The 25,949-nt window shown below is 42.9% G+C and overlaps 2 protein-coding genes across 2 annotated transcripts in view; one reads left to right on the top strand and one right to left on the bottom strand.

Annotated features, from left to right (window-relative positions):
- LOC112217395 (rho-associated protein kinase 2) overlaps positions 1-6,733 on the bottom strand; it is a 51,196-nt gene extending 44,463 nt beyond the window's left edge. The window contains exon 1 of the mRNA XM_024377641.2: positions 6,314-6,733. Coding sequence (XP_024233409.1) covers positions 6,314-6,413 — 100 coding nt within the window. The 5' untranslated portion in view covers positions 6,414-6,733. The remainder of the gene's footprint in view (positions 1-6,313) is intronic.
- Positions 1-25,949, top strand: part of LOC112219756 — a 466,516-nt gene that overhangs the window by 319,653 nt on the left and 120,914 nt on the right. The window lies entirely within an intron of this gene.

Raw genomic sequence — 25,949 nt, 5'->3', positions numbered from 1 at the left:
CCCAACCAATTCTGCTATTTTGTTAGTTTTTTTGCATAACTTTAAAAAAAACTTATTGTGTACATAATGTTGCTGCTACCATCTCTTATGACCAAAAATAACTTCTGGACATCAGAACAGCGATTACTCACCGCGGACTGGAAGAAACTTTTTCCTTTAACGAGTCTGATGAGACGGATATCCTGCTTTCACTGGAACAGGCCCAGATCCACGTCTTTTGCGTGAAGAAAAGACGCAGGAAAAGGGGCCGCAGATCGGGTAGCCTTTTGAGAATCCGTAGGCGAGCGAGTAAACTCCCACTGCCATCCGTTCTTCTTGCTAATGTACAATCACTGGAAAATTAAAATTGATGACCTATGATTAAGATTATCCTAGCAACGGAACATCAAAAACTGTATATCTTATATTTCTCCGAAACGTGGCTGAACGACGATACGGACAATATAGAGCTAGTGGGATTTTCCATGCACCGGCAGAACAGAGATGCAACCTCTGGTAAAACGAGGGGTGGGGGTGTGTGTCTATTTGTCAATAACAGCTGGTGCATGATGTCTAATATTAAAGAAGTCTCGAGGTATTGCTCGCCTGAGGTAGAGTACCTTATGATAAGCTGTAGACCACACTATCTACCAAGAGATTTCTCATATATATTATTTGTAGCCGTCTATTTACCACCACAGACTGATGCTGGCACTAAGACCACACTCAACCAACTCTATAAGGCCATAAGCAAACAAGAAAATGCTCATCCAAAAGCAGCGCTCCTAGTGGCCGGGGACTTTAATGCAGGCAAACTTAAATCAGTTTTACCAGATTTGTCACATGTGCAACCAGAGAAAAAAAAATCCTAGACCATCATAACGCCACACACAGAGATACATACAAAGCTCTCCCTCGCCCTCCATTTGGCAAATCTGACCATAATTATATCCTCCTGATTCCTGCTTACAAGCAAAAACTAAAGCAGGAAGTACCAGTGACTCGCTCAATACGGAAGTGGTCAAATGACGCGGATGCTACACTGCAGGACTGTTTTGCTAGCACAGACTGGAGTATGTTCCAGGATTAATCCGAAGGCATTGAGGAGTACACCACCTCAGTCATTGGCGCCATCAATAAGTGCATCCATGACGTCGTGGACTGTACATATATATCCCAACCAGAAGCCATGGATTACAGGCAACATCCGCATCGAGCTAAAGGCTAGAGCTGCCGCTTTTAAGGAGCATGTGACTAATCAGGACGCTTACAAGAAATCCTGCTATGCTCTCCGACAAACCATCAAACAAGCAAAGCATCAATACAGGATTAAGATTGGAAATCCAGACGCGAGCTGCCCAGTGACGTGAGCCTACCAGACGAGCTAAATGCCTTTTGTGCTCGTTTTGAGGCAAGCAACACTGACGCATACACGACAGCACCAGCTGTTCTGGATGACTGTGATAATGCTCTCTGTAGCCGATGTGAACGAGACCTTTAAACTGTCAACATTCACAAAGCCGCTGGGCCAGACCGATTACCAGGACATGTCCTCAAAGCATGCGAGGACCAACTGTCAAGCGTCTTCACTGACATTTTTACCCTCTCCCTGACCGATTCTGTAATACCTGTTTCAAGCAGACCACCATATTCCCTGTGCCCAAGGAAGCGAAGGTAACATACCGACGTGGCACTCACGTCGGTAGCCATGAAGTGCTTTGAAAGGCTGGTCATGGCTCACATCAACAGCATCCTCCCGGACACCCTAGACCCACTCCAATTCGCATACCGCCCCAACAGATCCACAGATGATGCAATCTAAATCACACTCCACACTGCCCTTTCTCACCTGGACAAAAGGAACACCTATGTGAGAATGCTGTTCATTGACTACAGCTCAGCGTTGAACACAATAGTGCCCATGAAGCTCATCACTAAGCTAAGGACTCTGGGACTAAACACTTCCCTCTGCAACTGGATCCTGGACTTCTTGACGGGCCGCCCCCAGGTGGTGAGGGTAGGTAAACAACACGTCTGCCATGCTGATCCTTAACTTCTTGGATATAGAGGGCGCTCTTTTAATTTATGGATAAAAAAACGTTCCCATTTTAAACAAGATATTTTGTCACGAAAAGATGCTCGACTATGCATATAATTGACAGCTTTGGAAAGAAAACACTCTGACGTTTCCAAAACTGCTAAGATATTATCTGTGAGTGCCACAGAACTGATGCTACAGGCGAAACAGGAAACGAGCAAAATTTTTGAGGCAATGTTTTCCATTGTCTCCTTATATGGCTGTGAATGCGCCCTGAACGAGCCTACACGTTCTGCCGTTTCCCCAAGGTGTCTGCAGCATTGTGACGTGTTTGTAGGCATATCATTGGAAGATTGGCCATAAGAGACTACATTTACCAGGTGTCCGCCCGGTGTCCTTTGTCGAAATTGGTGCGTAATCTTCAGCTGCACGCCTTCAGCCATGTGATTCAGAGGAGAGAGGAGACTTCCACAACGATATATCATCGAAGAGATATGTGAAAAACACCTTGAGGATTGATTCTAAACAACGTTTACCATGTTTCAGTCGATATTATGGAGTTAATTTGGAAAAAAGTTCAGCGTTTTGATGACTGAATTTTCGTTTTTTTTTTGGTAGCCAAACGTGATGAACCAAACGGAGCGATTTCTCCTACACAAAGAATCTTTCAGGAAAAACTGAACATTTGCTATCTAACTGAGAGTCTCCTCATTGAAAACATCCGAAGTTCTTCAAAGGTAAATTATTTTATTTGAATGCTTTTCTTGTTTTTGTGAAAATGTTGCCGCTGAATGCTAACGCTAAATGCTACGCTAGCTATCAATACTGTTACACAAATGCTTGTTTTGCTTTGGTTGAAAAGCATATTTTGAAAATCTGAGATGACAGTGTTGTTAACAAAAGGCTAAGCTTGAGAGCTAATATATTTATTTCATTTCATTTGCGATTTTCATGAATAGTTAACGTTGTGTTATGCTAATGAGCTGCGGGGATAATTACACTCCTGGGTACAGGTTTTTTTCGTAGCTAAACGTGATGAACAACACGGAGCGATTTGTCCTAAACAAATAATCTTTTTGGAAAAACTGAACATTTGCTATCTAACTGAGAGTCTCCTCATTGAAAACATCTGAAGTTCTTCAAAGGTAAATGATTTTATTTGAATGCTTTTCTTGTTTTTGTGAAAATGTTGCCCGCTGAATGCTAATGCTAAATGCTACGCTAGCTATCAATATTGTTACACAAATGCTTGTTTTGCTATGGTTGAAAAGCATATTTTGAAAATCTGAGATGACAGTGTTGTTAACAAAAGGCTAAGCTTGAGAGCTAGCATATTTATTTCATTTCATTTGCGATTTTCATGAATAGTTAACGTTGCGTTATGGTAATGAGCTTGAGGCTGTATTCACGATCCCGGATCCGGGATGGCTAGAATCAAGAGGTTAACACTGGGGCCCCTCAGGGGTGTGTACTTAGTTCCTTCCTGTATTCCTTGTTCACCCACAACTGTGTGACCAAACACGATTCCAACACTATCATTAAGTTTGCTGATAACACAACAGTGGTAGGCCTGATCACAGACATCGATAAGACGGCCAATAGGGAGGAGGTCAGAGAACTGGCAATGTGGTGACAGGACAACAACCTCTCCCTCAATGTGAGCAAGTCAAAGGAGCTGATCATAGACTACAGGAAAAGACGCGCCGAACAGGCCCCCATTAACATCGACAGGGCTGTAATGGAGCGGGTCGAGAGTTTCAAGTTCCTTGGTGTCCACATCACCAACAAACTATCATGGTCCAAACATACCAAGACAGTCGTGAAGAGGGCACGACAAAAGCCCCCCCAATGAGAATTAAAAGATTTGGCATGGGTTCCCAGATTCTCAAAAGGTTCTACAGCTGCAACATCGAGAGCATCCTGACCGGTTGCATCACTGCCTGGTACGGTAACTGCTGAACATTTGACCGTCAGGTGCTACAGAGGGTAGTGCGAATGGCCCAGTACATCACTGGGGCCAAGCGTCCTGCCATCCAGGACCTATACAATAGGCGGTGTCAGAGGAAAGCCCATAAAATTGTCAAAGACTCCAGTCACCCAAGTTATAGACTGTTTTCTCTGCTACCACAAGGCAAGCGGTACCGGAGAGCCAAGTCTAGGACCAAAAGGCTCCTCAACAGCTTCTACCACCAAGACATAAGACTGCTGAACAATTAATAAAATCGCCACCAGACAATTTACATTTGACCCTCCCTTTTGTACACTGCTGCTACTCGCTGTTTATGTCCAAATGACCGCAACTAAGCTGTACCCCCACACACTGACTTGGTACCGGTGCCCCCTGTATAAAGCCTCGTTATTCTTATTCTTATTGTGTACCTTTTTATTACTACTTTTTATTTTATTTTAATTTTATTTATTTAACCAGGTAAGCTAGTTGAGAACAAGTTCTCATTTACAACTGCGACCTGGCCAAGATAAAGCAAAGCATTGCGACACAAACAACAACACAGTGTTACACATGGAATAAACAAGCGTACAGTCAATAACACAATAGAAAAAAAATAAAGTCTATATACAGTTTGTGCAAATGGTGTGAGGAGGTAAGGCAATAAATAGGCCATATTAGCCAAGTAATTACAATTTAGCAAATGAACACTGGAGTGATAGATGGTGATGTTCAAGTAGAAATACTGGTGTGCAAAAGAGCAGAAAAGTAAATACAAACAATATTGGGATGAGGTAGGTAGATTGGGTGGGCAATTTACAGATGGGCTATGTACAGCTGCAGCGATCGGTTAACTGCTCAGACAGTTGATGTTTAAAGTTAGCGAGGGAAATATAAGTCTCCAGCTTCAGCAATTTCTGCAATTCGTTCCAGTCATTGGTAGCAGAGAATTGGAAGGAAAGGTGGTCAAAGGAGGTGTTGGCTTTGGGGATGACCAGTGAGATATACCTGCTGGAGTGCGTGCTACGGGTGGGTGTTGTTATCGTGACCAGTGAGCAGAGATAAGGCGGAGCTTTACCTAGTATAGACTTATAGATGACCCTCCCTTTTGTACACTGCTGTGGCTCTAGCGACGAATATGTAGTGAGGGCCAGCCGACTAGAGTATACAGGTCGCAGTGGTGGGTGGTATGAGGGGCTTTGGTGACAAAACGGATGGCACTGTGATAGTCTACTTAACTCTTCTTGAACTGCCCTGTTGGTTAGGGGCTTGTAAGTAAGAATTTCAAGGTAAAGTCTACACTTGTAATATTCGGCGCATGTGACAAATAAAGGTTGATTTGATTTGCTAGCACCCAGGCTGTGTTCCATATGGCACCCCATTCCCTATATAGTGCACTACTTTGGACCTGGACCCATAAGGCTCTGGTCAAAATTAGTACAATATGTAGGGAATAGGGTGCCATTTGGGACGCAGGCCCAGACTCCCACACCCGAGAACTTTATATCACGCAATGGTCAGGAATGGGGATGCTTTAACCTGCTAGCCAATGAGCAGACTAGCCAATGAGCAGCATTCCAAATCTCTACCCTTCTCCCCCCAGCCAATGCTTAAACCCATCATTTGCTTTTAAACCCATAATGGACAGTGTGCAAGTGCACACCTCTGGACAAGGGTGCAGAATGGGGATGCACAAAAAACTAGAGAGTGGGGAGCTCAATAGGAGAACTGTTGCCTGTGATATGTTCTATGGACTGTGCAACGATGGGTTGAATGAAGATTGATTCCTGTCACATGATATCAAAATCAGTGAGAATGGAAAGGATGGAGGAGCCCATGTTATGCGATCCCTCCTTGTATCTCCGAATAAAATGGCAAACAAGTACATACTACTGACAAAGCATTAATATCTGTACATCTTTACGCAGGGCAATGGTCTAATGACTGATTAGTAATAGTTCAGTCACAGCTGAGCTCTGCCTTCTGATAACTGTATGTATCAAGAGCAGGAGTGCTGCTTTAGGATCAGTTTTGCCTTTTAGATCACAATAAATAAGATCACATGGAGAGCAGGAAATACCTGATCCTAGATCAGCACTCCATACGACTGTTCCACTACATTTTTGCTGAATAGACCAAAAAGAGCAAAGAGGAGGCTAAGGCTTCATGGCCCCATGCATGGGAATGAACTGTATGTCGTGTATAATCAGGAAAATGGGAAGTTGGGTTACATAGGCAGATACAAAGGCACACACAGACAGGGGTACACGCAAGGGTGCGCACTGGAACGCATGCCCACACACACAATGTATGACTGAACACACACACACACACACTCACTCACTTACTCTGTCGGATGGTGTGGAAGGTCCACTGGTCATTCCTGAAGAAGGGGTGTCTCTTGATCTCCTCCACGCCGTTCCTCCCCAGATGCACCTCCCTGTACATAGCCAATGGGACGGCGCGGTCAAAGAGTTGTCAGTCACTCAAACGGGCAACTCAACCGCAACCTGAACACAATGCAAAGCACCACTTTCCTCCACACAGCTGTGACTGCTAGCCCTCAAGGCACTGACCGCAGTCCACTGACTGCCTCATGCTAGACTGCCTCATGACCACTGCAGCACTCAGTAGAACCAGAGTCTAACTGCAGCCAGTAGGAGTAGTGATACTGAGAGAAGATAGGTCCAGAAAGTTGCTGATATGGAGATAGATAAAGCCACACAGGAGCACAATCAGGTAATGAGGCAATAGGGTAGTGAGGCAATTGGGCCAGACAAGTCAACAACACTACTGACTCTCTCTTCCTCTCACCCTCCCTCCCTCTCTCCCTGCCACAGGGTGCAGGGCCGGAGGGGTGCGGCAGTTTGGGCTGCCACGTGTGGGACATTCCAGCCTCAGCCATGAGGAAGGGAGGGAGCAAGGGAAGAAGGGAGGGGTGTGTTTCTGTCCCACTAGAAAACATGAGAGACCATGGAAAAAAAAACACAGCTTGTCCCTCAGAGAGAGAGACAAAACAGGGAGATGGGGAGGGACTGGATTAAGTCATGGATGAATGAGAGGGCGAGAGTGAGTGAGTTGGTGAGTGAGTCAGTAGACAACGTGTTGAGCATGAATAAATGAGTGCATGAGACAGTGTGTAGGGAGTGTGTGTGAATGACAGTGGAGTAAGTGAGAGAAAAAAAAAAATCAACAGAGGGGGGTAGAATGCAGATGTTGCACGACAGCAGAAAGGGCCAGTTGTTGACGTGGCCCCGGGGGGCAGGGCTGCTAATGTCAACAGGAAGTGGGCTTCACCTGGGGGCTGACTGGTGGGACTGGCCTGGGTCATTACGCTTCAATGCTCTTAGTTGTTTGCGGAAATTGACCCACTATGCTGTCTACCTTCAGCTAATTTGTCACCAGGCAGGCGTGATGTCACCAGGTAGACCAAAACTCCCTCTCACCAAAACAGGTGGTTTTTTCAAACAGCTCTTACACTAAAAGGCATTATCATCATCAAATGAACCTCATAGTGTGTAAATATATACACTGAACAGAAATATAAATGCAACATGAAACAATATATTTTTATTTTACTGAGTTACAGTTCATGTGAGGAAATCAGTCAATTGAAATAAATAAATGAGGCCCTAACCTATGGATTTCACATGACTGGGAATACAGATATGCTTCTGTTGGTCACAGATACCTTAAAAGAAAGGTAGGGGCATGGATCAGAAAACTAGTCAGTATTTGGTGTGACCACCATTGGCCTCATGCAGCGCAACACATCTCCTTCGCATAGAGCTGATCATGCTGTTGATTGTGGCCTGTGGAATGTTGTCTCACTCTTCAATGGCTGTGCGAAGTTGCTGGCGGGAACTGGAACACGCTGCCGTACACATCGATTCAGAGCATCCCAAACATGTTCAATGGGTGACATGTCTGGTGAGTATGCAGGCCATGGAAGAACTGGCACATTTTCAGTTTTCAGGAATTGTGTACAGATCTTTGCGACATGGGGCTGTGCATTATCATGTTGAAACATGAGGTGATGGCGGCGGATGAATGGCATGACAATGGGCCTCAGGATCTTGTCACGGTATCTCTGTGCATTCAAATTGCCATCGATAAAATATAATTGTGTTTGTTGTCCGCTGAACTGCAGTCAGGTCAAGACCCTGGTGAGGATGACGAGCACACAGTGAGCTTCCCTATGACAGGTTTGTGCAAAAATTATTCGGTTCTGCAAACAAACAGTTTCATGAACTGTCCGGATAGCTGGTCTCAGACAGGTGAAGAAGCCGGATGTGGAGGTCCTGGGCTGTCATGGTTATCCGTGGTTGTGTGGCTGGTTGGACGTACTGCCAAATTCTCTAAAACGACGTTGGAGGTGGCTTATGGTAGAGAAAGCAACATTCAATTTTCTGGCAACGATTCCTACAGTCAGCATGCCAATTGCACGCTCCCTCAAACCCAGAGACATCTGTGGCATTGTGTTGTGACAAAACTGTACATTTTAGTGGCCTTTTATTGTCCCCAGCACAAGGTGCAACTGTAATGGTCATGCTGATTAATCCGCTTTTTGATATGCTACATCTTTCAGGTGGATGGATTATCTTGAAAAAGGAGAAATGCTCAGTAACAGGGATGTAATCACATTTGTGCACAAAATTTGAGACAAATAAGCTTTGTGTGCATATAGAACATTTCTGGGCACTTTTATTTTAGGTCATGAAACACGGGACCAACACTTTACATACATACAGGTGGGGAGCCAGGCAGACAGACAGAGACGGAGACCTAGTTAAAGTAGGTAACCTTAAGTGAAAGATATTGGGACAGTGTGCCTAACACAGATTAGAATTCTTAATTTATACTTTAGGTAGAACTTTGAGGGATGGGCCTGGAGAAATGTAACCACTCTCAAGTTCATAGAAAGAGCTATAGATGCAAGGACTGACCATCCATGTTTTGAGGATATACAGTATTTGTTTACATTCACACTGTCTACAAACAAGCTTATATTTGGGGTTCTGATGAGGTACAATTGTCAAGCCCTGATCTCTTTCACCTGTCTTTGTGATTGTCTCCACCCACCTCCAGGTGTCACACTTTTCCCCCAATTAGTCCCTGGGTATTTATTCCAGTGTTCCCTGTTTGTCTGTTGCCAGTTCGTCTTGTCAAGTGAAAAAAAAGCTCCTGCTTTTCTTATCGCTCTTTTGCTAGTTCTCCCGGTTTTTACCCTTGCCTGCCTCGACTCTGAACCCGCCTGCCTGACCATACTGCCTGCCCTGACCTCGAGCCTGCCTGCCCCTCTGTACCTCCTGGAATCTGACCTTGTTTATGTTGTTTTTGCATGTCCATAACCATTCTCTTGCCTGCCCCTTGGATTATAATAAATATCAGACTCGAACCATCTGCCTCGTGTGTCTGCATCTGGGTCTCAGCCTGTGTCCTTATAACAATAGTTGAACTAAGCTCATGAGGCATTTATACGTTAAATTCCTCAAGAATCAATGGGTATACAGTACCAGTCAAAAGTTTGGACACACCTACTCATTCAAGGGTTTTTCTTTATTTTTACTATTCTTACATTGTAGAATAATAGTGAAGACATCAAACCGATGAAATAACACATATGGAATCATGTAGCAGGCAAAAAAGTGTTAAACAAATACAAATTTATTTTTGATTCTTCATAATAGCCACCCTGCCTTGATGACAACTTTGCATATTCTTGGCATTCTCTCAACCAGCTTCATGAGGAATGATTTTCCAACAGTCTTGAAGGTGTTTCCACATATGCTGAGCACTTGTTGGCTGCTTTTGAACTCATCCCAAACCATATCAATTGGGATGAGGTTGGGTGATTGTGGATGCCAGGTCATCTGATGAAGCACTCCATCACTATCCTTGGACAAATAGCCCTTACACAGCATGTTTTAGGTTTATCTCTTGTTGAAAAACAAATGAGAGTCCCACTAAGCGTAAACCAGATGGGATGGCGTATCACTGCAAAATGCTGTGTTAGCCATTCTGGTTAAGTGTGCCTTGAATTCTAAATAAATCACAGACAGTGTCACCAGCAAAGCACCCCCACACCATCACACCTCCTCCATGCTTCACAGTGCTTTTCCTATGGTGATCATCATGAGAGCCAGTTTCATCATAGCGCTTGATGGTTTGAAGAAACTTCCAAAGTTCTTGAAATATTCCGTATTGACCTAACCTTCCTGTCTTAAAGTAATGATGCACTGTCCTTACTCTTTGCTTATTTGAGCTGTTCTTGCCATAATATGGACGTGGTCTTTTACCAAATAGGGCTATTTCTGCATACCACCGCTACCTTGTCACAACACAACTGATTGGCTCGAACGCATTAAGAAGGAAAGAAATTCCACAAATTAACTTTTATAAGGCACACCTGTTAATTGAAATGCATTCCAGGTGACTACCTCATGAAGCTGGTTGAGAGAATGCCAAAAGTGTGAAAAGCTGTCATCAAGGCAAAGAGTAGCTACTTTGAAGAATCTAAAATGTATTTTCCTTTGTTTAAGTACATGATTCCATTCGTTATTTCATAGTGTTGATGTCTTCACTAGTATTCTACAATGTAGAAAATAGTAAAAAATAAAGAAAAACCCTTGAATGAGTAGGTGTGTCCAATCTTTTGACCGGTACTGTATATCTCTAATTTATAACACCAAAAATGGATTTAGCAACTAAGGATTCTAGATGGTAGATAATTATGTAATCACCAATTGTTAAAGAACAGGAGTCCAAGCAGTCTTATCTGTTTTCTCTGGCCTACTTGGAGTACAAATTGAGAGCGTACATCATTTAAAAAATCTAAATGAAAATGATTCAGATGTTGGGGAAGAATTGAATCATGACATTTCTGATGATTATTCTTCTGATTCTGAGCCTCTGCCTGAAACCTACCCCTCCGAGGCCTAAGTGCAGAAAAGCCAGAACGATGCGCACTGAGCAGTTGCCCGAGACACCAACGAATGAAACAGTGAGGCAGGAGAAAACAAGCCAGTTACAATGCTATGGGCCGATTATCAGCACAAAATGTCATCACTGAGAGAGCAGACTACATCTCAAGTAAAAAGCAACATCAGCAACGCACTTTCGTTTTTCGCTGTTTCATTGTTAATGTGACATGTGACATGGACGGCCTGACAATTGACTATTTTTGACTGCTGTCATATCACCACAAATTCATAATGACATTATTACTTTTTATGCAGATTTTCATTATTCATCAGGCACACTTTGCGCATGTTTTTTTTCATAATTTGACTGCGCAACTTGCTGACCGTGCATTTTGGTGGTTGAGTATTATATATATATTTTATGTCATAAAAAGATGCCATTACCAAATCAAACTTTATTAGTCACATGAGCCGAATTCAACATATGTAGACCTTACAGTGAAATGCTTAATTACAAGCCCCTAACCAACAATGCACTTTAAATAAACATTTTACATTTCAAAAATTAAAGAGCAGCAGTAAAATAACAATAGAGAGACTATATACAGGGGGGTAGCGGTACAGAGTCAATGTGTGGGGGCACCAGTTAGTCGAGGTAATTGAGGTAATATGTACATGGAGTTATTAAAGTGACTATGCATAGATGATAACAACAGAGCGTAGCAGCAGTGTAAAAGAGAGAGGGGGGGTACAATGCAAATAGTCTGGGTAGCCATTTGATTAGATGTTCAGGAGTCTTATGGCTTGGTGGAAGAAGCATCTTGGACATAGACATGGCGCTCCGGTACTGCTTGCCGTGCGGTAGCAGAAAAAACAGTCTATGACTACGGTGGCTGGAGTCTCTGACAATTTTTAGGGCCTTCCTCTGACACCGCCTGGTATAGAGGTCCTGGATGGCAGGAAGCTTTGCCCCAGTGATGTACTGAGCCGAATGCACCGAGCAGTTGCCATACCAGGCAGTGATGCAACCAGTCAGCTCTCGATAGTGCAGCTGTAGAACCTTTTGAGGATCTGAAGACCAATGCCAAATCTTTCCAGTCTCCTGAGTGGGAATAGTTTAACTCGTCTGGTAGGCTCGTGTCACTGGGCAGCTCTCGGCTGTGCTTCCCTTTGTAGTCTGTGATGGTTTGCAAGCCCTGCCACATCCGACGAGCGTCAGAGCCGGTGTATTAGTCCTGTAGTTCGATCTTAGTAATGTATTGACGCTTTGCCTGTTTTGATGGTTCGTCGGAGGGCATAGCGGGATTTCTTATAACCGCATTACAACATATGCTTTCTGTTTCATAGTTGTAACAAAGGCACTCCAGGAATAAAATTGATTGAACACTTGGTTTTTTTGTTTTTACATATAGCCTACAGTAACTTAAACTAATGAAAATGCTATTGTGTTATTTAAAAATATATATTTTTTATGTTACCTAAGAACTTCATAAACACAACCAAAGATTTACTTTTGCAATAGCATACATTAAATGTATTAATTACACTGTTAGAATGTTGCAGTCAGACTGCTCATTAGTTTGAAAGGGGGGTGGGGGGTCCCTCGAGGGCCAGCGGTTCTAGTGTTAAGCCTAGTCCTGAACTAAAAAGCACCTTTGGTGATTCTCCATTGAGCATGCTTTTTAGTCCAGGACTAGGCCTAATCAGTGTCTGAGAAACTAGCCCAAACATTTTGTCCAATGGCTTTCTGCCACACTGCACCTGTGCTTATAAGACATGATTCAGTAACTAAATCTGATGCAATTTGTCTGGGGAAATTGACATTGCATTCAAAATCTGACCACAGGGTGATCTCTCAAATGCAGATTTCAGCCAGACACAGTTTATTGCCAAAATATTTGCTGAATTTTAGCTCAAGAGACAAAAGCAAAACAAATTCTGGTCTCGGGCTTGAGTTTGCCATTTCAGAGAGAATGACCATAACAAGACAAATTTACGGGAGAGGACAGAGTCTCCCTCAGCAAATCCTTAATGGCCAGTCTAGGCCGTAGACCAGTGTTTCCCAATCCTGGTCCTGGGGATCCAAAGGGGTGCACATTTTTGTTTTTGCACTAGCACTAACACACCTGATTCAAATTAAAGTTTGATGATGACCTGATTTGTTGAGTCAAGTGAATAAGTGCTAGGGCAAAAACAAAAGTGTGCACCCGTTTTGCTCCCCTGGACCAGGATTGAGAAGCACTTCCCTAGCACTTCCCCAGTGCTTCTCAATCCTGGTCCTGGGGAGCCAAAAGGGGTGCACATTTTTGTTTTATTCTCCAATCTCCACCACCAAAACTCACCGAGTCCATCTTCATGCAGGTACCGAAGTCAGCCAGCTTGAGGTGGCCATTTTGGTCCAGCAGTATGTTGTCTGGTTTCACGTTACGGTGGATGAAACCCATAGAGTGTATGGTATCTAGAGCCAGCACCACCTCGGCAGTGTTGAATCGGGCCCACTTCTCTGGCATGTCATAGTTCATGGTCAAGGTGACCAGGTCTCCACCGGGCCTATACTCCATAACCATGTAAAGGTGGCGGTCATCTTGGAAAGCACAGCACAGCTGAAAAACATGCGGATAGGATCGTAAACTCAGCAAAAAAGAAACGTCCTCTTACTGTCAACTGTGTAAATATTTGTATGAACATAAGATTCAACAACTGAGACAAACTGAACAAGTTCCACAGACATGTGACTAACAGAAATGTAATAATGAACAAAGGAGGGGGAGGTTAAAATCAAAAGTAACAGTCAGTATCTGGTGTGGCCACCAGCTGCATTTAGTACTGCAGTGCATCGCCTCCTCATGGACTGCACCAGATTTGCCAGATCTTGCTGTGAGATGTTACCCCTCTCTTCCACCAAGGCACCTGCAAGTTCCCGGACATCTCTGGGGGGAATGGCCCTAGCCCTCACCCTCCGATAAACGCGAATCCGACCATCATCCCTGGTGAGACAAAACTGCGACTCGTCAGTGAAGAGCACTTTTCTTTTGCCAGTCCTGTCTGGACCAGCGACGGTGGTTTGTGTCCATAGGCGAAGTTGTTGCCGGTGATGTCTGGTGAAGGACCTGCTTTACAACAGGCCTACAAGCTCTCAGTCCAGCCTCTCTCAGCCTATTGCGGACAGTCTGAGCACTGATGGAGGGATTGTGCATTCCTGGTGCAACTTGGTAGTTGTTGCCATCCTGTACCTGTCCCACAGGTGTGATGTTCGGATGTACCGATCCTGTGTAGGTGTTGTTACACGTGGTCTACCACTGCGAGGACGATCAGCTGTCCATCCAGTCTCCTTGTAGCGCTGTCTTAGGCATCTCACAGTATGGACATTGCAATTTATTACCCTGGCCACATCTGCAGTCCTCATGCCTCCTTGCAGCATGCCTAAGGCACCTTCACGCAGATGAGCAGGGCCCTGGGCATCTTTCTTTTGGTGTATTTCAGAGTCAGTAGAAAGGCCTCTTTAGTGACCTAAGTTTTCATAACTGTGACCTTAATTGTCTACCGTCTGTAAGCTGTTAGTGTCTTAACGACCGTTCCACAGGGTCATGTTCATTAATTGTTTATGGTTCATTGAACAGGCATGGGAAACAGTGTTTAAACCCTTTACAATGAAGAAAAGGGTTTAAAAAGGGACGGCTCATTTTTTGCTTTGAGTTTAGAAAATAGTAAAAATAAAGAAAACCCTTGAATGAGTAGGTCTGTCCAAACGTTTTACTGGTAATGTATGTGTGTAAATAAATGATATATAAATAATTTGCATTTATGTCCCGACCCTCGAAATCGTCCCGGCTAAATCTAGGTGATGATCCCTGGGCTAAGGGGTGTGTGCTGAGATTTAGTCAAATGCACTGATAACAGGCTAGAACAAAAACCAAGTTACTCCCCTATCGCCTGATTTATCAGCTAGCAACGTGCTGCCATGTTTGTTGTTAGTAATATACTGTAGTTTCAATGAGCTCCACCCACAAGGTGGCTTTCAGATAATACCACAGTGCATTCCTGGATGGCTGCCAGGCAGGTCACACGGGGCTTGTCCAAGCAGAGGAGAGTTAGCTGGTCATGGCTACAGAGATCCAGTTTTGGTCAAATTAAAGTCTGATTTGACATTTTGTAGCAGGTTAGGAGAATTTACGCAGCAGGTTATGAGAATGAATGTAGCAGGTTAGGATAATTCGGTTATGGTTAGGAAAAGGGTTAAGGTTCGGATTAGCTCAAATGCGACAACAAAGAAAAAAACTTTTGACTTAATTTGACAAAAGCTGGATATCTTCTAGCCATGACCAAGGTAGCTAACTGTCAGGGAGACCAACATGAGTGTTTACTCAGCTCTTGCTCTTATCTAACACCTGAGCCTACTACATGGTGACTTAGCAAATACTCTTTGAGTTGTCTTTACCTGTGTCTCAGATGTGGCCCATAGAGGTAGCCTACACATGATGCAATGCAGCGCTTCCCTTTCTTTGGACGTTTTCACACATAGTTTTTAGCGATAGTTTGAATCTGAGTTCGACTATTTTTTTGCAATGTATTTTTTTCATTTTTGGTTCGGTTGGTTTAACATTGCGAAATGTCAAAATAACAAACAATTCCCGAAACAAAACCACGTGTCCATGCAAGTAATTTGTTCATTGAACAAAAATGCTCACGTTAAATCCATGTATGATTATCATGAAGCGTCACCTCTGTGTCCCAATCTTCATTTTACATTCGCATTGGTCTTCCAACATGCCGGAGCAAACAGCGCAATAGTCACTCTAACTGCGACGTGAATAGGCTATATTGAGTAGCCTATATCTCCGGTATAGCCCAAGTCTCCCCTAATCTCTAAATTCCCTGAATATCCTAAATACAATTGACAAGTGAATATCACCATCTCATAGGTTATCTGATCAAACGTCCATTCTATAGCTAGTTAGCAATATGATTACTCTGATCAGGGTCCCGTGTGGCTAAATTTGTAGATCAATGAGCTTGCAACATCAGGGTTGGGGGTTCGATTCCCACGGCGGACCAATACTCAAATGTATTCTACTGTAAATTGCTCAGGATAAGATCGTCTGCTAAATGTACACACAAAAAGCCATACGTATTGTTACAACCTTACCAGTAAACTCTCCAAGTTTAACGCTGACTTCGGGTCTCTGATCATGAATTCCAACTTTTTCCTTCGGCTGTCTAGCCTTTTCTCCGCTCCCGACGACATGATAACAGTTTAGTGAATCCAGGTTCGTCAATGGTATGTGATGGCAAGCTGAAATGTTCGGACAACAAACTTGTCAATACCTGCCCTTTAAAACGCGGGCGGGCAGCGCTTGAGACAACTCAATATTTTGCTGCTGGTTGGTTGAATGAGCAATAACAACTGACAGCTCCACTGAACACGCGCTATTTTGACGGTATAAACGGGTTAATCATTTATTTTCAGTGTTCACTCAACGTATTATTCGACATTAAAGTTGGTTTTCAAATCCTGACAGAATCTCCCCGCGTAGAATTCACTCATTCATTTGGTGGTTTATCATATGAAAGTGTCGACCGCTGAACTCCGCTCAGCATGACTCAAGTATTATCTTGGTGTAAATGCAACGTTTCTTCATTGACAGGAATTCCTCCCCTCTTATCTCATTGACTGATTTTTACCGTCACAGCTATAACTTTCAATAGTTTTGGAACGCTCATGTGTAGCTCTGTCGACTACCATAAAGCACGGACAAATCCCAATGTCTTTTGGATGTATTTTTGGGGGGGTCCTGATTTCGACGTATGAACCAATCATAGACGTCTATGTTTGGTTCAGATTTGGTATGGTCCGTACCAGCCTATATTTGCGATATATCACAAACCCCCAAGGTGCCTTATTGTTGTTATAAACTGGTTACCAATGTAATTAGAGCAGTACAAATACATGTTTTGTCATACATTTGGTATATGGACTGATATACCACGGCTGTCAGCCAATCAGCATTCAGGGCTTGAACCAGCCAGTTTATAATACAGTATAATGTACTCTATTGTAACCTACTTTACTCTGATGTAATCTACTCTGCTGAACTAAACTACTCTACTCTACTGAATTAAACTGTACTGTACTGTACCCTACTCTACTGAATTAAACTGCACCATACTGTACTCTACTGAATAAAACTACTGTCCTGTGCCATACCATACTGTACTGTACTCCACTGTACTTTACTATGCTCTTCTGTACTGAACTGTGCCATACTGTATTGTGCTGTTCAAACTTGTAAAACAAGACTTGGTACTTGTTTTGGGGCGGAGCTCATTAGAATAATATCCAGAATGCTTTACAAGTGTTTGTTTTCCATTTCCATTTTGGTCATTCAGAAAAGGTTATTATCCAGAGCGACTTACAGTCAGTGCATTCAACTAAGGTAGATACACAACAATAAATCACAGTCAGAGCAAGAAATACTATTTTGTAACTGTTACTGAGAATGTTAATGTAGTGAAACTAGTCTGTTGGTTTATTCTGTATCTTGGGAGCTTAGAAAATAATCACATTACTATCAGTTTTAAAGCTTTTGAATAATATAGCATAAGTGCAGGTGACAGATAACAATTATATTATATGTTGCAATCTCTTCTCTCTTACATTAAATGTATTTAAAAGTATTATTGTGATATGATACTGTCTTCATTGAGAATGCATGTGTAGAATCAATAACCAAAAAATATGTACAGTGGGGGGAACAAGTTTTTCAAACACTGCCGATTTTGCAGGTTTTCCTACTTACAAAGCATGTAGAGGTCTGTAATTTTTATCATAGGTACACTTCAACTGTGAGAGATGGAATCTAAATCAAAAATCCAGAAAATCACATTGTATGATTTTAAGTAATTACTTTGCATTTTATTGCATGACATAAGTATTTAATACATCAGAAAAGCAGAACTTAATATGTGGTACAGAAACCTTTGTTTGCAATTACAGAGATCATACATTTCCTGCAGTTCTTGACCAGGTTTGCATACACTGCAGCAGGCATTTTTGCCCACTCCTCCATACAGACCTTCTCCAGATCCTTCAGGTTTCAGGGCTGTCGCTGGGCAATACGGACTTTCAGCTCCCTCCAAAGATTTTCTATTGGGTTCAGGTCTGGAGACTGGCTAGGCCACTCCAGGACCTTGAGATGCTTCTTACGGAGCCACTCCTTAGTTGCTCTGGCTGTGTGTTTCGGGTCGTTGTCATGCTGGAACACCCAGCCACGACCCATCTTCAATGCTCTTACTGAGGGAAGGAGGTTGTTGGCCAAGTTCTTGCGATACATGGCCCCATCCATCCTCCCCTCAATACGGTGCAGTCGTCCTGTCCCCTTTGCAGAAAAGCATCCCCAAAGAATGATGTTTCCACCTCCATGCTTCACGGTTGGGATGATGTTCTAGGGGTTGTACTTATCCCTCTTCTTCCTCCAAACACGGCGAGTGGAGTTTAGACCAAAAAGCTACATTTTGTCTCATCAGACCACATGACCTCCTCCCATTCCTCCTCTGGATCATCCAGATGGTCATTGGCAAACTTCAGACGGGCCTGGACATGTGCTGGCTTGAGCAGGGGGACCTTGCGTGCGCTGCAGGATTTTAATCAATGACAGCGTAGTGTGTTACTAATGGTTTTCTTTGAGACTGTGGTCCCAGCTCTCTTCAGGTCATTGACCAGGTCCTGCCGTGTAGTTCTGGGCTGATCCCTCACCTTCCTCATGATCATTGACGAGGTTAGATCTTGCATAGAGCCCCAAACCGAGGGTGATTGGCCGTCATCTTGAACTTCTTCCATTTTCTAATAATTGCGCCAACAGTTGTTGCCTTCTCACCAAGCTGCTTGCCTATTGTCCTGTAGCCCATCCCAGCCTTGTGCAGGTCTACAAATTCATCCCCGATGTCCTTACACAGCTCTCTGGTCTTGGCCATTGTGGAGAGGTTGGAGTCTGTTTGATTGAGTGTGTGGACAGGTGTCTTTTATACAGGTAACGAGTTCAAACAGGCACAGTTAATACAGGTAATGAGTGGAGAACAGGAGGGCTTCTTAAAGAAAAACTAACAGGTCTGTGAGAGCTGGAATTCTTACTGGTTGGTAGGTGATCAAATACTTATGTCATGCAATAAAATGTTAATTAATTACTTAAAAATCATACAATGTGAATTTCTGGATTTTTGTTTTCGATTCCGTGTCTCACAATTGAAGTGTACCTATGCTAAAAATTACAGACCTCTACATGCTTTGTAAGTAGGAAAACCTGCAAAATCGGCAGTGTATCAAATACTTGTTCTCCCCACTGTATTTTCAACGTCTGTAAAAAAAAAAGAACTTATGTGAACATCGGGAAATACATATTTTGAATATCCAGAAATGTATATTTTCAAAGTCTGGAAAATACATAATTTCAACTTTCATTCAGAATAGGAAATTACGTTGATTTCAGTAGCCGGAAAATACCTATTTTCAACGTCCGGGAAAAAAAACGATTTTTAACACAGAAAATACATATTTTAAACATCTGGAAAAGTCGTATTTTCCCCTTTCATGCAGAACCTAAAATGAACCTAACTTCAACGTCTGGAAAATATGTATTTTCAATGTAATTTTGCTTACTTGTTTGCCTGTGAGTCTTCTTTAGCCTGTAATAGGCTATAAAAAGCTGATGACATACAGTATTTGCGGCTCAAAATAACTTTTTTATTTGTGCTATCTTGTTGGTGAATGATGACTATAATAATTGTTAAGCTTTAGGCTACTCAATCATGCATCCTTTGTCTTGTTGTCCACTTTCTGATTGTGCCCACATTTTTAGACATGTGTAGATGAAAAAAACCCATTGTGATCACCACCAGAGGCTATAGAGGCTACAGTTGAAGAGTATCATTTCAGTCAGTAGTTTTGAAAAAAGTTCTCACAAGCCAAAATGGGTACCCGGAAATTGTGCACTATTGTGTACAACGTCATCCATCATTCTGCAATGCGAATTGTAGAATGGCGCTGGAGGGGATGGCTGACGTATTACGTGCTCCTAACCAACTGTGTTATTTTTTACATTTTTTAAAACTTATTTTGTACATAATGTTGCTGCTTCCGTCTCTTATGATCGAAAATAACTTCTGGACATCAGAACAGCGATTACTCACCATGAACTGGTAGAAGCTTTTTCCTTTTAACGAGTCCGACGTGAAGGATATACTGCTTTCCCGGGAACAGTCCCAAATCACCGTCATTTGCGTGAAGAGAAGTCTGAGAAAAAGGGGGTGGAGGTCGGTCTGCTTTCTGCGAATTCGTAGGCGAGCGAGTAAACCCCCACTGCCATCTGTTCTATTGGCAAACATGCAATCTTTTGAAAATCAAATCGATGACCTACGAGCAAGATTAAACTACCAACGGCACATTAAAAACTGTAATATCTTATGTTTCACCAAGTCGTGCCTGAACGATGACATGAACAACATACAGCTGGCGGGTTTTATACTGTATCGACAGGATAGAACAGCAGCCTCTGGTAAGAAAAGGGGTGGCGGTCTATGTACATTTGTAAACAACAGCTGGTGCATGATATCTAAGGAAGTCTCGAGGTTTTGCTTGCCTGAGGTAGAGTATCTCAGGATAAGCCGTAGATCACACTATATACCTAGAGAGTTTTCATCTGTATTTTTCGTAGCTGTCTACATACCACCACAGACCAATGCTGATGCTAAGAACACACTCAAAGAGCTGTACAAGGCCATAAGCAAACAGAAAAATGATAATCCAGATGGGCGCACTTTTTTAGTGACTTTAATGCAGGGAAACTTAAATCCGTTTGATCAAATTTCCACTAGCATGTAAAGATGTGCAACCAGAGGGAAAGAAACTCTAGACCACCTTTACTCTACACACAGAGACGCGTACCATACTCTCCCTCACTCTCCATTTGGTAAATCTGACCATAATTCGATCCTCCTGATTCCTGCTTTCAAGCAAAAATTAAAGCAGGAAGCACCAGTGACTCAGTCAATAACAAATGGTCAGATAAAGCAAATGCTAAGATACAGGACTTTTTGCTAGCACAGACTGGAATATGTTCCGGGATTCTTCTGGTGGCACTGAGGAGTACACCACCCTAACAGATCCACAGATAATGCAATCTCTATTGCATTCCACACTGCCCTTTCCCACCTGGACAAAAGGAACACATCGACTACAGCTCTGCGTTCAACACCATAGTGCTCTCAAAGCTCATCAATAAGCTAAGGACCCTGGGACTAAACACCCCCTTCTGCAACTGGATCCTGGACTTCCTGATGGGCCACCCCCAGGTGGTAAGGGTAGGTAACAACACATCTGCCACGCTGATCCTCAACACAGGTGCCCCTCAGGGGTGCATGCTCCCTGGTCCCTCATGACTGCATGGCCAGACATAACTCCAACACCATCATAACATTTTCCGATGACACAACAGAGGTTGGCCTGATCACCGACAACGACAAGACACTCTATAGGGAGGAGGTCAGAGACCAGGCCGTGGGGTGACAGGACAAAAACATCTCCTTCAACGTGATCAAGACGAAGGAGATGATTGTAGACCTCAGGAAAAAGAGGACCGAGCACCCCCCCATTCTCATCGACAGGGCTGCAGTGGAGCAGAAAATCTATTTTATATTTGAAATTCTTCAGTAGACACCCTTGCTTTGATGGCAGCTTTGCACAATCTTGGAATTCTCTCAACCAGCTTCACCTAGAATGCTATTCCAACAGTCTTGAAGGAGTTCCTACAAATGCTGAGCACTTGTTGGCTGCTTTTCCTTCACTCCGCGGCCCAACTCATCCCAAACATCTCAATTTGGTTGAGGTCGGGGATTGTGGAGGCCAGGTCATCTGATGCAGCATTCCATCACTCTTCTTCTTGGTCAAATAGCCCTTACAAAAAAAACTTGTAAAACAAATGATAGTCCCACTAAGTGTAAACCAGATGAGATGGCGTATCGCTGCAGAATGCTGTGGTAGCCATGCTGGTTAAGTGTGCCTTCAATTCTAAATAAATCACTGACAGTGTCACTAGCAAAGCACCCCCACACCATCACACCTCCTCCTCCATGCTTCACTGTGGGAACCGCACATGCAGAGATGATCCGTTCACCTACTCTGTGTCTCACAAGGACAGTTGGAATCAAAAATCGCAAATTTGGACTCATCAGACCAAATGACAGATTCCCTCTGGTCTTATGTCCATTTCTCGTGGTTCTTGCACCAAGAAAGTCTTATTTTTATTGGTGTCCTTTAGTAGTGGTTTCGTTGCAGCAATTCGACCATGAAGGCCTGATTCACGCAGTCTCCACTGCACAAATAAAATAAAATAGATGTTATTAGTCGCATGCGCTGAATACAACAGGTGTAGACCTTACAGTGAAATGCTTACTTACGAGCCCCTAACCAACAATGCAGTTAAAAATACAGATAAGATAAGAAATAAAAGTAACAAGTAACTAAAAAGCAGCAGTAAAATAACAATAGCGTGACTATATACCGGGCGGGGTACCGATACAGTGTCAATGTGCGTGGGCACCAGTTAGTTGAGGTAGTATGTACATATAGGTAAAGTTATTAAACGCACTACGCATAGATGACAACAGAGAGTAGCAGTGGTGTAAAGATGGGGGCGTGCAAATTCAAATAGTCTGGGTAGCCATTTGACTAGATGTTCAGGAGTCTTATGGCTTGGGGGTAGAAGCTGTTTAGAACCTTCTTGGACCTAGACTTCGTTAGCAGAGAGAACAGTCTATGACTAGGGAGTCTTTGACAATTTTTGGGGCTGAGCAGTTGCCATACCAGGCAGTGATGCAACCGGTCAGGATGCTCTCGAAGGTGCAGCGAAGAAGAGGCAACTCTTCTTTGCCTTCTAGGCAGAGTTGCAAAGAAAATGCCATATCTCAGCCTGGCCAATAAAAATAACATTTTAAGATGGGCAAAAGAGCACAGACACTGGACAGAGGAACTCTGCCTAGAAGACCAACATCCTGGAGTCGCCTCTTCACTGTTGACGTTGAGACTGGTGTTTTATGTGTACTATTTAATGAAGCTGCCAGTTGAGGACTTTTCTCAAACTAGACACTCTAATGTACTTATCCTTTTGCTCAGTTGTGCACCGGGACCTCCCACTCCTCTTTCTATTCTGGTTAGAGCCAGTTTGCTCTGTCCTATAAAGGGAGTATTAGACAGCGCTGTACAAGATCTTCAGTTTCTTGGCAATCTCTTGCATGGAATATACTTCATTTCTCAGAACAAGACGTTAATGTTGTAAATTACTATTGTAGCTGGAAACAAGAATAGACTGATGAGTTTCAGAAGAAAGTGCTTTGTTCCTGGCCATTTTGAGCCTGTAATCGAACCCACAAATACTGATGCTCCAGACACTCAACTAGTCTAAAGATGGACCGTTTTATTGCTTCTTTAATCAGTACAACAGTTTTCAGCTGTGCTAACATAAATGCAAAATAGTTTTTTAATGATCAATTAGCCTTTTAAAATGATAAACTTGGATTAGCTAACACAACGTGTCATCGGAACACAGGAGTGATGGCTGCTGATAATGGGCTTCTGTGCGCCTATGTAGATATTCCATAAAAAATCTGCCGTTTCCAGCTATAATAGTCCTTGACAACATTTACAATGTCGACACTGTATTGCTGATCAATTTGATGTTATTTTAATGGACATAAAAATGTGCTTTTCTTTCAAAAACAAGGACATTTCTAAGTGGCCCCAAACCTTTGAACGGTAGTGTAAGCGTAAAGTGTAGACATGTCCAGGGACCCTTTGCTATTTGCATATCAATCAAGTGTACCAACAGATCTCGATTGTCATTTAAATCACTTGGTGCTCCCTCGTGGCGCAGCGGTCTAAGGTACTGCATCAGTGCTAGGTGTCACTACAGACATCATGGTTTGAATCCAGGCTGTATCACAACCAGCTGTGATTGGGTGACACACAATTGGCCCGGCGTCGTCCGTGATTGGCCGGTGTCGTCCGGGATTGGCCGGTGTAGGCCGTCATTTTAAATAAGAATTTGTTCTTTACTGACTTGCCTCGTTAAATAAAAAAATAAAAAAACATTTAAATCATCATTATACCGGCCTATAAAATCATTGATAGGTAGCCCCGTCAACTTATGACATCAATAGGCCTAACTGTTCAAGTAAATACATTCACATTATTTTGAAAGAATATCTGTCAAATAATTTGCATACAGGTGGGCACCCGGAAATCTGGTCACAATGCAGACACAGTGGACTGATACCAGACACATTTAAATATCACGTGCAGACGCATCAAACCTTGATCAGACAGTGATTGGATCATGTTAATCCAATCACGAAACAATCACGAAACCACATGTAAGCGCAAGGTGTAAATGAGTCTTCTCTTTATCGCTTCATCTCTGTCTCTGTGTATTAATATAAAACACTGACACCAACATCATAAGTGGGGCATTGGGTCAAATGTGTTACATTTGAACAACTTGATTAACTGAGTGACTAGGATACCATTTGGGACACAACCAAGGTATGGCAGAGAGAATGTTATCCAGCCTACATCCGGATGTTATGTGTCAGTCAATAGTTTTGACTTTGGTTGCTATACTTGAACCATTTTACATTGAAAAGTATATTTTTGTGGTATACAAAGTAAAAGATGACATCAGACTTGAATAACACATGATGTTGGTACTGTCAGAATAGCCTTTATTCACTTTACAAATGGGTCTTCACCAAACAGCTCCTGGTTTATCGTATTCATTTACATAAAAAACTATCTGAATGGTCAATTATACAGTACCCAATATGTTCAACAAGTGTCCCCAGAGTCCACAATATATAGGTTTCAGACAACTTTACATTTTTATCTTCCCAAAATGATACTGGCCAGAAATGGTAGGTACAGGTAGATGTGCAATATACTATGGCAGTTTTTTTGTTGACTTTTTGGCCACTAAGGAATGGCTAGGGGAGTACTGCAGGATATGACAGGCATTAGTATAGAGTGACCTCACTGCTGAGTCATAATAGTTTGTGACACAGTCCCCTGGGCAGACTAAGATGACAATGATTCTATAGGCATGACCTAAGGTAAGCCTGTTGACTGGAATGAGCTTGTTGTCACCATGGCTACACATACGCTGATTGGGCATGTGCTCTTAGGAATGCAGTTCTGAGATGGCAGAGGTGAATGTGTGTGTGTGTGTGTGAGAGAGAGAGTGAGAGAGAGAGAGTGTGTGTGTGTATGTGTTGGTGTGTGTGTGTGTGTGTGTGGGGGGGGTCGTGGCAATGTTCTATTTTGGCTATGGGATGGCAGCAGGTGATCTGTGGCAGGATCGATGCATAGATTGAGCCATTGCTGAAATTGGCATGATGAAGACAGACTTGTATTGGCACTAAATGTATGGTTGTTTACTGAATGAAGGTGAATTAATACACGTTTATGTTAATGAAAATAGCCTATCTATTTACCGAAGGTATTGGAGACGGCTAGTTATGTATAGTAAAAAGAGGCAGCTGCTACAGGTAAGGTAACTCCCAAAATAAAAGAAACCACAACATAAAGTGTCTTAATAGGGCGTTGGGACACCACAAACCAGAAGATCTTCAATGTGCCTTGGCATATATTCTACAAGTGTCTGGAACTCTATTGGAGGGATGTGACACCATTCTTAAACTAAATCATTATATCATTCTGTGTTTTGTGTGTTGTCTCAGGCGCCGCTCCAGAATCTCCCATCCGTGTTTAATTGGCTGAGATCTGGTGACTGAGACGGCCATGGCATACATCGTTTTCATGTCCATTAAACCATTCAATGACAATTCGTGACCTGTGGATGGGGGCATTGTCATCCTATGGGGGGGGGCATAGTCATGGCAGCCAAAATAATTTATATATGACCCTAAGCATGATGGGATGGTAATTGCATAATTAACTCAGGAACCACACATGTGTGGAACCACCTGCATTCAATTGACTTTGTATCCCTCATTTACTCAA

Source organism: Oncorhynchus tshawytscha, linkage group LG18 (assembly GCF_018296145.1).
Source record: "Oncorhynchus tshawytscha isolate Ot180627B linkage group LG18, Otsh_v2.0, whole genome shotgun sequence".
In the NCBI taxonomy this organism is placed as follows: Eukaryota; Metazoa; Chordata; class Actinopteri; order Salmoniformes; family Salmonidae; genus Oncorhynchus; species Oncorhynchus tshawytscha.
This window is presented reverse-complemented; position numbering and strand designations above follow the sequence as displayed.